The sequence below is a fragment of the Jaculus jaculus genome, chromosome 18 (genome assembly GCF_020740685.1).
Source record: "Jaculus jaculus isolate mJacJac1 chromosome 18, mJacJac1.mat.Y.cur, whole genome shotgun sequence".
Taxonomy (NCBI): domain Eukaryota; kingdom Metazoa; phylum Chordata; class Mammalia; order Rodentia; family Dipodidae; genus Jaculus; species Jaculus jaculus.
This window is the reverse complement of record NC_059119.1, coordinates 55,510,297-55,524,465: the sequence shown is the minus strand read 5'-3', so window position 1 is coordinate 55,524,465 and position 14,169 is coordinate 55,510,297. Positions and strand designations below refer to the sequence as shown.

Here is a 14,169-nt window from a genome sequence, read left to right as displayed (position 1 = left end):
TGAGGCAGGCAGGAGTAATGGATTCTGGCTGGTTTTGGAAAGGGACCCAGTAGCATCAGCTTTGTAGTTCGCTTGAAATATTACTGGTCCGCTTTATGCTGCCTGTTTTCCACTGACTGGGGCGTAGCATCTGTGCTGTTACTGTGAGAGACCATCGCAAGATATTTTGAAATAGAAAGAAGGCGTCAATGGCAGATGTGTGGGACTCAACAAAATTTAAGTAGAAATAACAAGAATTTGGCAGTGTAATTCTGAGCACTCTTTAAAAAAATTTTATTTATTTATTTATTTATTTATTTATTTATTTATTAGAGACACACACAGAGAGAGAATGGGCACGCCAGGGCCTCCAGCCACTATAAATGAACTCCAGACATGTGCACCCCCTTGTGCATCTGGCTTACATGGGACCTGGAGAACCGAACCGGGGTCCTTAGGCTTTTCAGGCAAATGCCTTAGTGCCTTAAATGCTAAGCCATCTCTCCAGCCCTTAGCTCTTTCTTTTTAAGACCCTGTGTTTCCTCCTTCCATCTAGTAGTTTTTCATTTGCCTTTTACTTTTACATCTAGACCTAAGCAGAAAACTCTTGAGTGCATTGGCTCTTGATTAACCTTTGTTGAAATATGGATTGGAGAAGGTCTAGAAACAACCACAATCTAGTCCCATGGGTTAAAGTGACCAGGTTAGATTGATAACTTGCTTCATTATTATAAAATCAAAATGGCATACTACATGACCCTATTAATATTTTTAAAGGCTGACCCCTCAAAGGTTAATAAATATGGTAAAATTTTCTCATAATCACTTCTGTTGTAAATTTTCTTGACATGTTAAGTTTCTCTGTGTACAGGAAAAAAAAAATTATAAGATGCCATTTGCAATGTTGTCAGGGCAACTAGACATAGAAGTTTATTGATTCACATAAGTATTATGTATAGATTTGTTATATACCATAGAAAATATGGATAGACTCTTTTTTTTCCAAATAATGTTTTTCTCATTGATGGAAAACTCATAATATGGCCATAGTTTCCTTTTTATTTTTCTCCATGGAAGAAAGAGGAAGTAGGGACATACACAGATGGATGAATAAAACTTTTTTTAAAAAATATTTTATTTATTTATTTGAGAGTGACAGACACAGGGAGAAAGACAGATAGAGGGAGAGAGAGAGAATGGGCGCACCAGGGCCTCCAGCCTCTGCAAACGAACTCCAGACACATGCGCCCCCTTGTGCATCTGGCTAACGTGGGACCTGGGGAACCGAGCCTCGAACCGGGGTCCTTAGGCTTCACAGGCAAGCACTTAACCGCTAAGCCATCTCTCCAGCCCCAAACTTTTCAGGAGATGTCCGTGTTGACAGCTGGCTGAGAAAGAAGACATCAGGGCGACAGTTCCTAATGCCACGGCAACATGTTGAGTTTCCGCGAGGGGCTAGTAATAGTAACTGAGGGCACAGTGAGCGGAAGCCTCAAGGTAATAAAGTAAAGAGGGCTACTAGTAAGAAAACAGCAAAAGAAAAAGAAAAAAGAGAGAGAGAGAGCTGTATATTTTAGAACTCTAAGTTCTTTAAAAGTGTACTATCGCAATTTGCCAAGTCAGTGTATAACTAGGAGACTTACAGCTTCTGTCTGCCGGTCATGAAGTTGACGGCACAGGTTTGAAAAGTCACAGCAGAAAATGTTAGAGATATGAGATGTTACTGGCTCATGGGAGGTTTTTATGGACCCTTTTTGGAAATCAGATCAAAAGTGTAAGGTACAAGTGATCCACATATCAAATTAAGAAGCTTGAGTTCGTGATTATGCATTTGTATCCAGTAAATACAGAAGACATGTTCTTTAAAAAAAAAAACAAAAAACTCACGTATTCAAAACTTGGCTGTAAGACCACCTGTACACATACATGTGCCGAAAACCAGAACCATAAAAAGCTCAAGAAATTAATGAGAGTAAAAGTCTGCATAGCCTGGACTCACTAGCAACTCACCAACAAAATTAAAATAGGAAGGTAAGCCTCCAAAATTTACCTATGCAGAAATTGAATAGAATTCTTCTATAAAGACTTCAGATAGGAAATCAGAGTTTAATTACAGATTTAAAAATAAATCATAGCTGGCAATGGTGGCTCACACCTAAAGTTCCAGTATTTGAGGAGGCTCAGATAGGAGAATCACTGTAAGTTCAAGGCCAGCCTGAACTACAGAGTAAATTCTAGGTCATTCTGGGGAAAAGAGACCTTGCCTCAAAAAAAATAAATAAAAGTCACATTGGGTACAATTCAACTATAATTTGAATGTAGCAGTTAAGAGTATAACAAAATCAATATTTGACTGACATATTAAATTCATATTTTTTGTGTTTTAAAGAAAGTAAAAGAAATTCAACTGAATTTAAGGTCTATTTTAAGCTAAAAAAAAATAATAATAATCTGGAAGACAAGGAAGAGTTTTAATAAAACTTAACTGAATTTACTATGCAAAAACCAAAGGTTGGTTCATAAAGTCTGAAATGAAGTTCTGGATAATTTACATGCCTTCTACTAAATCATAAGTTAATAAAAATGTTTTGAAATGAGTTAGAGCATTTGAATAATAACCAAAGAAGGAATCTGTCCCATTCCTCTTTAAGCCCTGTAATGACTTCAGATCTTTTTATAGAAGGTTTGTATATAAACATTGAATAGATTTGGAAGAGGTAGAGGGCTAAACATCTCATTGAAAGAGCTCATGTAACTGAAACTTAAGACTGAATAAGTCCACACATACCATTGTACCAGAGAGCAACAGACAGAGAGGTGAAGAGAAAACATGAGTGGTGAATATTATTGAAGTTTATAAGTTTAAAAATCTTGAGATATTAGGAAGCCAAAGCCAGCAGGATCTTTAAAAATGAGTTTAGTTCTAAGACTACAAGGCTACTTTAACATCTACAAATTGAGTACATTAAGAGAAAGCTAGTGTGATCCTCTTGAAAACATTCATTAAGATTAAGCCTTTATTTTTAACATTCGTTTGTTCTAAAGTTCTCATTCACTTACGGATTAAACTGCCTAGGATAGCCTGCCTTTTCTACATGTGTGTGTAGCTAAAGCAATTCTTGAAAAAAGGAATTTCTCCAGGCTTGAACTGCAAAACACAGTTGGAGAATTTGGCACTGTTAAAGGTACTTAAAAGGGAGGGGGCAAGAACATGAAAATCAAAGCTAATAGGTTGGGTTTTAGTAGGAAATGTTGAAGCATAGATTTGAAAAGATATTTGTAGAATAAAAATATAATGTGGGGCAGGCGATGTAGCTCAGTTGGTAGAATGTTTAACTAACATGCATAGGCCCTGGGTTCAGTCTCCAGCACCCCATAAAACAGGTACAGATCTATAATCCCAGCAGTTGGGAATTAGAGCTGGGAGGTTCAGAAGTTCAAGGTCATCCTTGACTACGTAGAAAATTTGACTCTAGCCTGAGCTATATATGACCCTGCCTCATACAATAATAAAATTAATAATGATGATGATGATGATAAGATGATGACAGAATGTGGTGCAGGATAAATTAAGGTGTTTTTAATTAATTGAACAATAATAAATTAAGATGTTTTAATTGAATAATAAGAATAAGGTGTTCGTAATTGAAGTTCGAGCTTTTCTATAAGTAAGTATGTTTGCATTTGCCGTACAAGCCATCTACTAAAGGTATAAACTGTTTAGGTTACTCCCCACAGTCAAGGCTCACCATCTCCCTCAGCTCTTTGAGGATTCCCACATGATGGGGAGAACAGTAGAATTCCTCATTGCTTTTCCATGACCTCTTCTCAAGGAAGTTCCTCAGCACTGTGATAGGAAAGTGGATGTCTGAATCCGCAATTAACTTGACCCGTGTGAACCTTTATCCCATAATCTGTAAAATGGGGGCATATACTTTAGACGATCGTGCGTGTGTGTGTGTGTGTGTGCGTGTGTGTGTGTGTGTGTGTGTGTGAGTGATCAAAGTCTGCTCTTGGGACAGGGGCCGTTTGACTTTCCACTTTTGCTATAAGCTACTTATTCAATCTTGGCTTAATACTGTGACTGGAAAGGGCAGAGGCCCGCCATAGTGCATTTCCTTGACTGGAGCATAGGTGTACTGAGGTAGCATTCTGTCCAACAAGAAGGGCAGCGGAAAGTCATAACTTAGGTGGCAGAAAGCAGTCACATGAGCCTGAGCAGTCCAGCCACCTTATCTGAGCTCCACTCCCAGTGGTGGTCAGCCCGGGCCCGGGTCTGACTCTTCCTTGCTGTCCTCAGATGATGTCTCCACCTCCACCCACAGCTGCTCCCTCCCCAGACTTTCTCTGAAGATGCCTGCAATCCTATAGCCCTGCTCTTCCAAGAAAGAACCAATCCCCTGAAGCATGTCATTTTCTCCTACATCACCATCACAGCTCTAACTTGCCGTAGAAAGCTACAGACTTTCCTGGTTGTGTCCACGACACAGGCACGGGCTAGCTCTTCGCTCCGTGGGTCTCCGTGGCATGCGCCTCTCTCCACATCCATCCTGCTTCTCCGTCCCGCCCATTCTGACCAAATTGTAGCCACGCCCTCTTCTCCTTACTCTGTTCTAGATAAGTGATCTAAAGTAATTAACCACTCTTACCAACGTTTCCACGCTGCCCTGTAGACTGCTTTTCTCTCTGTTGATATATCCTGGGCTGCGGGGGTTAGCTAAGGCTTGATACATGTCTCTAATGAATTTCCTCGATGTTAGTAGTGTGAGTGATCTCCTCCTCTCTGCTTTAACTAGGCAGGAAATAGCTAATCAAGATGGATGGCCAGTGAAGTGAGAGATAGGCCATGGAGTTAGAAAATAACCAAAGGGAGAGCCAAGCCTGATGGCACATGCCTATAATCACAGCATTTAGAAGGCGAAAGCCGGAGGATCAGGAGTTCAAGGCCAGCCTGTGCTACATGAACCTCTGTTGACAAAGAAAGGGAGGGAGGGAGGGAGGAAGAGAGGAAAGGAAGGAAGGGAGGGAGGAGAGAGGTTGAGGGAGAAAAAGAAGAAAAAAAGGAGAGGAAAAGAACCAGGAACATGAGTGTCCAAAGCTGAAAGACATGAAAGTGTGGTTCCTGAATTCTTATCGTCACATGACCACCGGGCTTCAGCAGGTCGCTTGAGTCTTGTGCCTCGCGTTCTGTCTCTGCGAAATTAGGAGGCTAGGTGCCCTCTTGACTCCAACCCAGCTCTCTGGGTCTGTCTCTGGATTTTACCGTTAGAGTTTCTGGGAATGCTCTCTGCAGTACGGCGTGGTATGTCTCGCCAGCGTCTTCTGAGCGCCCCAGCACCCCGCTCCATGGTGTGCAATAACGCAGCTCTAGCTAGCTTCCTCTTTTCCTCGAGGACCTCGTGTTAGAATAGGTCTCTTCAAAGCTTAAGCCAAGGAAATGTCCGGAGGGAGTGGGTTTGTTAGCTAGCGCTTGGCTACCCAGTCTGAGATTGCGTGCACTTCCCACCGTCCCACCTTTGCCATCTCCAAAGCTGAGGTGCCTCCGAAGGTCAGCGGAGAGTCCCAAAGGACAACGAGCCCCCCCGCGCAGTGACTCTGCCAGAGACAGAAACGTACTGCGCGTCACGTAGGGAGTTACGTGGAACCCCCCCCCCCCAGCCGTTATCTGCCTTGTCAAGCTGCCTCCTTGCAGAATTGCACGGTCTTAATGAGCCCCACCTCCTCAAAGCCCTGTTTGAAGGTAGAGTTCTTCCATGCACATTGTCCCCTGACTTGGAAGAAGCCAGGCCTTACTTGTGTTTCTGGTGTGGGGTTTTTAGTATATTGTCAAAGAACAATTGGACTGGAGAGGTGGTTTAGCGGTTAAGCGCTTGCCTGTGAAGCCTAAGGACCCCGGTTCGAGGCTCGGTTCCCCAGGTCCCATGTTAGCCAGATGCACAAGGGGGCGCACGCGTCCGGAGTTCGTTTGCAGAGGCTGGAGGCCCTGGTGCGCCCATTCTCTCTCTCTCCCTCTATCTATCTTTCTCTCTGTGTCTGTCGCTCTCAAATAAATAAATAAATTTTTTTTAAAAAAAGAACAATCCTTAAGACTCTTGTATTCAGACACAGTTCAGTCCAAAGTCTGTACCACGCAAGATCTTCTCTTCACCTTCCTTCACGTCGGGCCTTGCATTGGACACTGATAGCTCACTCTGAATGAACAAAATGATGGGGAAAGAGGAAACTCCAATTCAGGATCTTGGAAGAGACCTTCATGGTTAGCTACACTAAGTTTGAGGGTTTCCACCCAGTTTCTTTTGCTGTCCTCCTCTTTGGGTGAGAGAGATGGCTTAGCGGTTAAGCACTTGCCTGTGAAGCCTAAGGACCCCGGTTCGAGGCTTGATTTCCCCAGGACCCATATTAGCCAGATGTACAAAGGGGCGCACGCCTGGAGTTAGTTCGCAGTGGCTGGAGGCCCTGGTGCGCCCATTCTCTCTCTCTCTCTCTCACTCTCTCTCTCTCTCTCTCTCTATCTGCCTCTTTTTTCTCTGTCTGTTGCTCTCAAATCAATAAATAATTTTTTTTAAATAAAAAGCCTTTCAGGACCCTCCCTCTGTCCTTTTCTGACAAAGGTGCCCCCCCCCCGCACTGCCCTGGGCATGCGCTAAATTCTTTCTCTCCCATTTAGAAGAGAAGCCCGATTGCTCCAAGGCCCGCTGTGAAGTCCAGTTCTCTCCACGCTGCCCTGAAGATTCCGTTCTGATTGAGGGCTACGCTCCTCCCGGGGAGTGCTGCCCCTTACCCAGCCGCTGCGTGTGCGACCCTGCGGGCTGCCTGCGCAAAGTCTGCCAGCCGGGATACCTGAACATAGTGGTGTCCAAAGCCTCAGGGAAGCCGGGAGAGTGCTGTGACCTCTATGAGTGCAAACCAGGTACGCCCGAGCCGCCTCGCCTCCGCAGCCTCGCCTCCGCAGCTCCTCAGCTCCCGCCGGGATGAGCATTCTCGCCTCTGCAGAGAGCGCCTGTCGCCGTGCGTTCGTGGCCGTCTGGCTTGGGGACTTCTGTTCAGAGAACCAGAGGGATATATAGCTCGCTGGTGCTAGGTACCTTCAGGGAGCAGTTTATTTTTCTCTCTCTTTTCGTTTTAAATTTTATTTCCCCTTCTCATGGATGCTTTGTGGGGATAGTAGGAGCAGAGTGTGTGGTACGACAGCTGCCCACCTCATGCCCTCAGAGAGGGCCAGAGCCCTCGTTGGTAGGTGGATATGCCGCTTGGGAGTGTCACACTTGAAAACGCTCTTACCTAAAGCAGGTACTCTTAGGTAAACACATGCATCCAAACGCCAGCTTCTAAGGGAATCGTCAGCCTTGATCTGACTTGGCGGCTCTTCACCGTCCATCCGCTTGGGTTTGCAGCATGTGCGCAGTCCCCTGACCGGTGACTCACCTTCCTCGCCAGCGCTGTGCGTCTTGTCCTGTCTCGGCTGACCCTTGCTTTTGTATCACTTCTAACTTCCTTGCTCTTGTGACAGCGCTTCTAATGTAGTCTGCGATAGGTCTAGGCTGTAATCATGGCCTCTCTGCAAGTCGCCAATGACCGCTGAGGGTTTTTTTTTTTTCTTTTAATTATTCCTTTTTTTCCTCTTTTATTTTTACTGAGAGGTAAATGCTTCCGGTAAAGCAGTCCCACGCCCGTCTCTCGAACGGCTCTCTCTGAACCTGCCCCGGCGGATCCTCGCCACCCACGTGGCTCCCGAGGGTCCCGTGCTGCTCTCATCTCAACTCTGAGACATCTTCTCCTCACCTCTTACACAGTGCACCGGGCACATTCTGTGGCATTGACAGAGAGGGAAATGCCAGCGGGGGTCCTGGGTGGCAAGGACACTCTGGACATTTATCTAGAAGCCCGTGTTTCATTTTGGGGACTCAAAATGCAAGTAAATGTCGCAGTAAACGGTGCCTTCTCTGTTTGCCCCCTTTCAGTTTTCAGCGTGGACTGCAGCACCGTCGAGTGCCCCCCTGTCCAGCAGGCCGTGTGCCCCCTGGACAGCCATGAAACTCAAGTACGGCTCACGGCGGACGGCTGCTGTACCCTCCCAGCAAGGTTGGTTTGTCATCCATCCGCTCCTCGAGTCTCTCCTCTCTCTTATAAGTTAGCACCACCTAAGGTACAGTGTCAAGCGTGCAGCCGGTTTTCCCTCGGGAAACCTAACACCTTCCTGGTTCTCTGGTGAAACCACTCAGCCGTTACAAGTACGCGGTGTTTACATATGTCTCTCCTCAGATCAAAGCCAGGTGTCATCAGGTTAAGTCATGAATCCTTATAGAGTCTTCCCGCAAGGATGCTTATGTGCTTCGTGGGGCTGGGAACCAGGCAAGCAAGTCTTCCCCTCCGGATGCAGGTAGGGAAGCAGGCAGTGAGGGAGTGCTCAGGACTATGATTCGAGCCTGGAACGGGAGTCTTCTAGGGGCCTAAGCTGTGGGCCCAGTGCTTCCCAGAGCTATGCTCTCCAGGGAGTCTGGCATTCGGAGTCATACATCCGCCCAGACCCACCTCTTACTGAGGCCAAGGGGTGTCTGGATTCTTGCCAGTAATCCTGGAGGGACACATGCATTTCTCTGTGGACGGGTAGGAGAAAAGCCCCTGTCATTTTAGTTCTAGCAGCAGCACACGTACTCAGTCCTGCAGAATGAGGCTTCTCAGAACACAAGGGTCCCCGAATCTGTCCTTGATAGCCTACGAATTGCCACCATGAGGCTTGCCCCGTAGTACTTTGCTTTGAGGGAAACTAGGCCTGGAAACATGGGGTTTATTTACATCTGCTTTCCCTCCCCCTCATTGCCACGACTCCCTGCCCCGCTCTGCGATAGTCATTTCATTTCTTTCCACTCCGGTTCTGCACGTGGCATTAAGAGGCCGAGCTGTGTCTTGTTCATTTCCATTTCTTCTCACCCCTTGTTCATCCGGTTCCAGTGCCAGGCACTTAGCAAGCAGGTCCATGACGTGAGTAGATGCGGTTATAGAAATGGTATGGTAAATTAGGAATACACGTGGTGGTTCATAGTTAATGTAAAGCGCTTGTCTGGCTTTTGATACTGTGTCAAAATACTTGAGCAAAGCTACTTAAGGGAGTAAAGATTTCTTTTGGTTCACGGACTCAGGTTTCAGCCCATCCTGGTGTGATGTGGTAGACAGCAACCTGCGTCGTGGCTCCCAGGAGGCAAACAGAAAGAGGATGCCTCTCTTAGCTGACTGTCTCACTTCACCCTTCTATATCCCTTTGTCCAGCCTATGGGCTTGTGCCATCCACCTTCAGAGCAGTTTCCTGCACCTAGTTAACCCTCCCTGTGAATATCCTCACAGACTCTCCCAGAGGCACGCCTTACTAATCTGTATATACTTGACTGTGCAGTCAAGTTGACAACCAGAATTAACCACAACTGTGTCAAAGTTATTTTGTCTGTGATTGGAGTAGACACCCCACATTTATTCTGATGATTACTTCTTCTTCCTTTCCTCTTTTTTTTTATAATTTTTATTTATTTATTTATTTGAGAGCGACAGACACAGAGAGAAAGACAGATAGAGGGAGAGAGAGAGAATGGGTGCGCCAGGGCTTCCAGCCTCTGCAAACGAACTCCAGATGCGTGCGCCCCCTTGTGCATCTGGCTAACATGGGACCTGGGGAACCGAGCCTCGAACCGGGGTCCTTAGGCTTCACAGGCAAGCGCTTAACTGCTAAGCCATCTCTCCAGCCCCCTTTCCTCTTTTCAAAAGCAGACCTTTAGTGTTCTTGCCCTGGTCCTGTCCGAAACCTAGGATTCTGTCAGCATGTCCGCTATCCTGAGTCATAAAACAGACACAGAGGTTTTTGCGAAGATCGCACGTCAAAGTAGCATGGCGGCCTGCTTGGGATGTTAGATGATGTCATATGATGCTTGGTGTGAGGATGCTTGCAGAGGGCTGAAATGCTGACATACATGCACACGAGTTGCTGCTCCTAATTGCTGGGTGAGAAGAGCGGAGCATTACCAATAGCGACAGATGTCTGTCTGCGAAGAAGAAGGTGGTACATTGTATTGGAGAACCTTACCAGTCAAAGCTAACTAACGCCCACTGTGAACTAAGAAGTTCTTGCATGACGGAAAGGGACAGCTCTGAGCTCACTTTCATAAATGTGATTTAGTACGCTGTGCACATAGGAGGAACAGTGGACCATTTTTGGAGGTGGAAATTGGTAGGAGTTATCGGAAGGCACTCTGGATGGCAGGTTCAGGAGCCTTGTCACAACTAGCGATGCTCACTAGGGAGTGGGGCCACGTCCGGAAGCTTACCGAAGTTTCTTCCTGTCTGGGTGGCCACCTGTCTTCTGTTTCATCCCCCAAGATTCTGTGAATCCAGCAAAGCGGAAACCTTGGGGTGTTCGTTATTATATTTAACTAACTTTGACTTTGGCATTCAACTGAAGAGTAGTCAAAGGTAAATGTGCCCCCTAATGATGGAACTGAAAACACGGGGAAGGAAGTCATTCGAAGCCCCACTGTCAATCATTTGCAAAGAAGGGCTCCGTTCTCACAGCTCTTGTTTTCCTGTGTGTGAGATAGGCGGTGACCCATCCTGGTCCTCTGCCCTGCTCACATGCATCCTTGCTTCCTGCCTGACCTGGAGCCTTCCCCAGCTTTCTCATGCTCCACGCCTCACATCCTCCCCCTTCCCAGGTAGCTTCCCCTTAACGTGGGTGGCATCTGCCCTCTTTGGGGACTGCATTTTCTTCTCTTTGAAGTATGTTCGGTCTTCAGCCCCTAAAGAAGTCTTAGGTATCCCTTTCTGCTCCTTGGTAATTTCCCATTTATCTAATATATTGAAGGCATTGATTTTTTTTTTTGGGGGGTCTCTATATGAATCTCAAGGAGATGAAATGTTTGTACACCTGGTACCTAAGCCGTAACACGATCAGCCTGTGTATATTGATGAATGAGTGAACAGTCAGGGCCGTTCTCATTCAAGAGGGTATGTTGAGAGAAAGAAAGAATATTTGCAGTTTCTTGGTCTTCCTTCCACTAGTGGTAATACTCCTCCTCACTTTAAACCCCACGTGCGTCCCCCAGCCCCCTTCTTTCTGGTTTAATACTGCTGAAATCCTCCGTTCCCAGCACAGCACTCCCTTCCTGCAGCTGGAGTCACCTCTCTCTCTCTCCATTTCACCTGTTCTCTTACCACTCATCCTGTAGGGGTCCAGTTAAGTTCTCCTGTGTCCACCAAGTCATCGGGCTTCATTTAATGTGTCCCCCAGCCCCCTGGGAACTCCCAGTGTATCCTTTTGCATGCTGTCAATTAATCGCTCACCTCCTTGCACTGTTATTTAATTGCCGCATAAAGTTTTCCCCTCTCCAGCTAAAGGATATTTCTAGAGGTCAGCAAGTACCTCTTCATTTCCTTTGTGTTTCCATCAATCTTGACTCCGTTGGTAAATGTATGCTATATATGTTTGGGCTACAGCTCAACTTTACTCAAGGCTATTTTAGCATATTAAGTGGGTTCTCATTTATTAAGGAAGTTGCTAGACAAATCATAATTTTGACGAGAGAACAAAAGTCCAAATAAGCATATAAATATAGAAAGAAAAAGGAACATATCTAACTTACTATAATAGCAGTACGATTTTTAGTATCTTTTTTTCTGTTGAGTGAGAATAACTCTTTTTAAATTTACTTTTATTAGCATACAAAGAATTAGATTTCCTTATAATATTTTTAAATGATTTTTTTGTTTCTGTTCTCCTCCTTTCCCCCACATCCCCCACTTTTGCTGGTGTGCCTTCCCTCTCAATTTATCCCTCTTTCTTCTTTCATACTGCATGTTCCTTTTTGTCATTCCCACCTCTCATTGCCTCTAGCTCCCCTCTCATGGTCTGTTCCAGGCAGCTCATCACACCTTTCAGCCTCATATCCCCTTATTTACATGCACACATACAAACAAATACTTGGATTCACATACAAGTGTTAACATGATATAATTGTCTTTTGGAGCATGGGTTATATTACTCAGTACAAGTTTTTCCAATTTCATCTTCCTGCAATCATATTTTTTAAAAAAACTATATAACTTCATTCTTCAAGTGAAATCCATGTGTGATGTTTTCTCTTCAAGAATGTGATTTTTAGCATAAAGAAAAACAGAATTTGTAAAATCCTACTGTGATTATTTGGCATTCAGTTCCATATTTATAACAATCATTGCTAGGAACTTTTCATCCATTTGAGAGCAAAGGTGAATTTTACATAATTTTAGGAGGAGAATCCTGTTTAGGACAGAAGAGAAGCTTTAGCTAAAAACTTACCTTTGGTGAGAGCAATAGTCTGTTACGTATGGAATTGCCATGATTTCTCCTAGAAAAATGATCTTGGAAATGTTCTCTCTGTTGTCATAAAGAACCAGTTCCTCCCATTCCCAGGGAGGCTCTGACCGCTGCAGGCCCCCAACTGCCTTTCTGTGTGAGCTCTTGCTCAGCTTCTGGCTTTTCCCTTGCATTTTTACACCGCTGGTCACGTCTTCTAAGATCTTCCTTCGCTCAACGTGAATGGAGTCCTGGCAGGTGCAGACCATGCTCGGGATGTTCTTGTCATGCCCGGGTATCGTTGGCTTTGCTTCCGCCCCTGGCAAGGCCTGGCGGCTCCTCTTCCCTCTGGCCTTGCGCACAGTAGGGTCCACTCTCTTGGCAGCACCGCCCCTTTTTCTTCATGGCCCATCTTTTATTCTTTTGTCTCCTTTGTGTTTGTTCCACTGAAGCTGATGGTATGTAGACATAATTATGTGTGACATAATTAATGTTTAACTATTATGTTAATTCTTTTTCTCTTTGTCCTTTTCTGTTGGCACCAGTATGGGAGAGGTCAGTTCCAGGCAGCTCATCACACCTTTCAAAAGGGGGTGGCAGGGCTGGAGAGATGGCTTACTGGTTAAGGCGCTCGCCTGCAAAGCCTAAGGACCCATGTTTGACTCTCCAGATCCCATGTAAGCCAGCCACACAAAGGTGAGGCAAGCGCAAGGTCGCACACGCCCGCTAGGTGGCCCAAGCATCTGGAGTTCAATTTCAGTGGCTGAGATCCTGGCACACCAATTCTCTCTCTCTCTCTGTGTCTCTAAAAGAAGTTTCGGGGGAGAGGAGTGGGCAAAGAATAAGAATTAGGAGCTCCATGCCTTCTTCTTGGGTTAAACATCACTACACAGTAACAGAAAGGAACCCCTGTGTATTTATAGTGTCTCTCTGTGTATACAAGTGCCACGAGACGTGAAAGAATATGCAACAGAGAAACTTACAGGTCATGTGTGTGGATGTACATGGTGTCTTTGCAGGGACAGCGAACGTCTTTAAACACTGTATGGAGGTAACAATAAGCAGGCGGTTTTTAACGGCAACATACCTTGCTAATTAAAGCATTTTCACTTTTGTTTTTCTTCTTTTATCATCACTCTCAACTCTAAGAAGAATTTATGGATATGTAATTTGGGAGAATAAGTTATTTGTGCAAAATCACAGATATTCCTTGGTATAAAAGAACGTGAATACCAGAAATCCCACTAAGTGGGGCCCTCAGTGAAGTGGGGGCACAGAGGAGGGCAGTGATGGTGCAACCACACGATATAGTCATACAGAGTTTCAACTTAATAATAAAAAGAGAGAGAGAGAGAAAGACAGAGCAGGTGTTTTGAATCCAGCTTTTTTTTTTTTTAATTTTTATTTATTTATTCGAGAGCGACAGACACAGAGAGAAAGACAGATAGAGGGAGAGAGAGAGAATGGGCGCGCCAGGGCTTCCAGCCTCTGCAAACAAACTCCAGACGCGTGCGCCCCCTTGTGCATCTGGCTAACGTGGGACCTGGGGAACCGAGCCTCGAACCGGGGTCCTTAGGCTTCACAGGCAAGCGCTTAACCGCTAAGCCATCTCTCCAGCCCCAGCTTTTTTTTTTAATCCCTGTGCTCTTTCCAGTGTAATATTTTATCCTGTTTTGTTCTAAATGGGTGAATACGCCTTTACATCTCACCTACATATTTATTTATATCATCACGGCGCAGTTTAGCAGAGTGTGGGTGTTTCCATTATTTGTCAGTGTAAGTAGCCCTCCCCTGATACTAGTACTAGAAAGCAGATTTTTTTTTAATTTCTCACAGTTTTGTGTGCTGGCTAGGCAGTCCTTTTGTGGTGAGCT

The 14,169-nt window shown here is 45.2% G+C and overlaps 1 protein-coding gene across 1 annotated transcript in view; it reads left to right on the top strand.

The window, feature by feature from the left end:
• Positions 1–14,169, top strand: part of Crim1 (cysteine rich transmembrane BMP regulator 1) — a 208,539-nt gene that overhangs the window by 87,335 nt on the left and 107,035 nt on the right. Inside the window, exons 3-4 of the mRNA XM_004660099.3 lie at positions 6,647–6,889; positions 7,941–8,061. Of these exons, the coding sequence (XP_004660156.2) occupies positions 6,647–6,889; positions 7,941–8,061 (364 nt within the window). The remainder of the gene's footprint in view (positions 1–6,646; positions 6,890–7,940; positions 8,062–14,169) is intronic.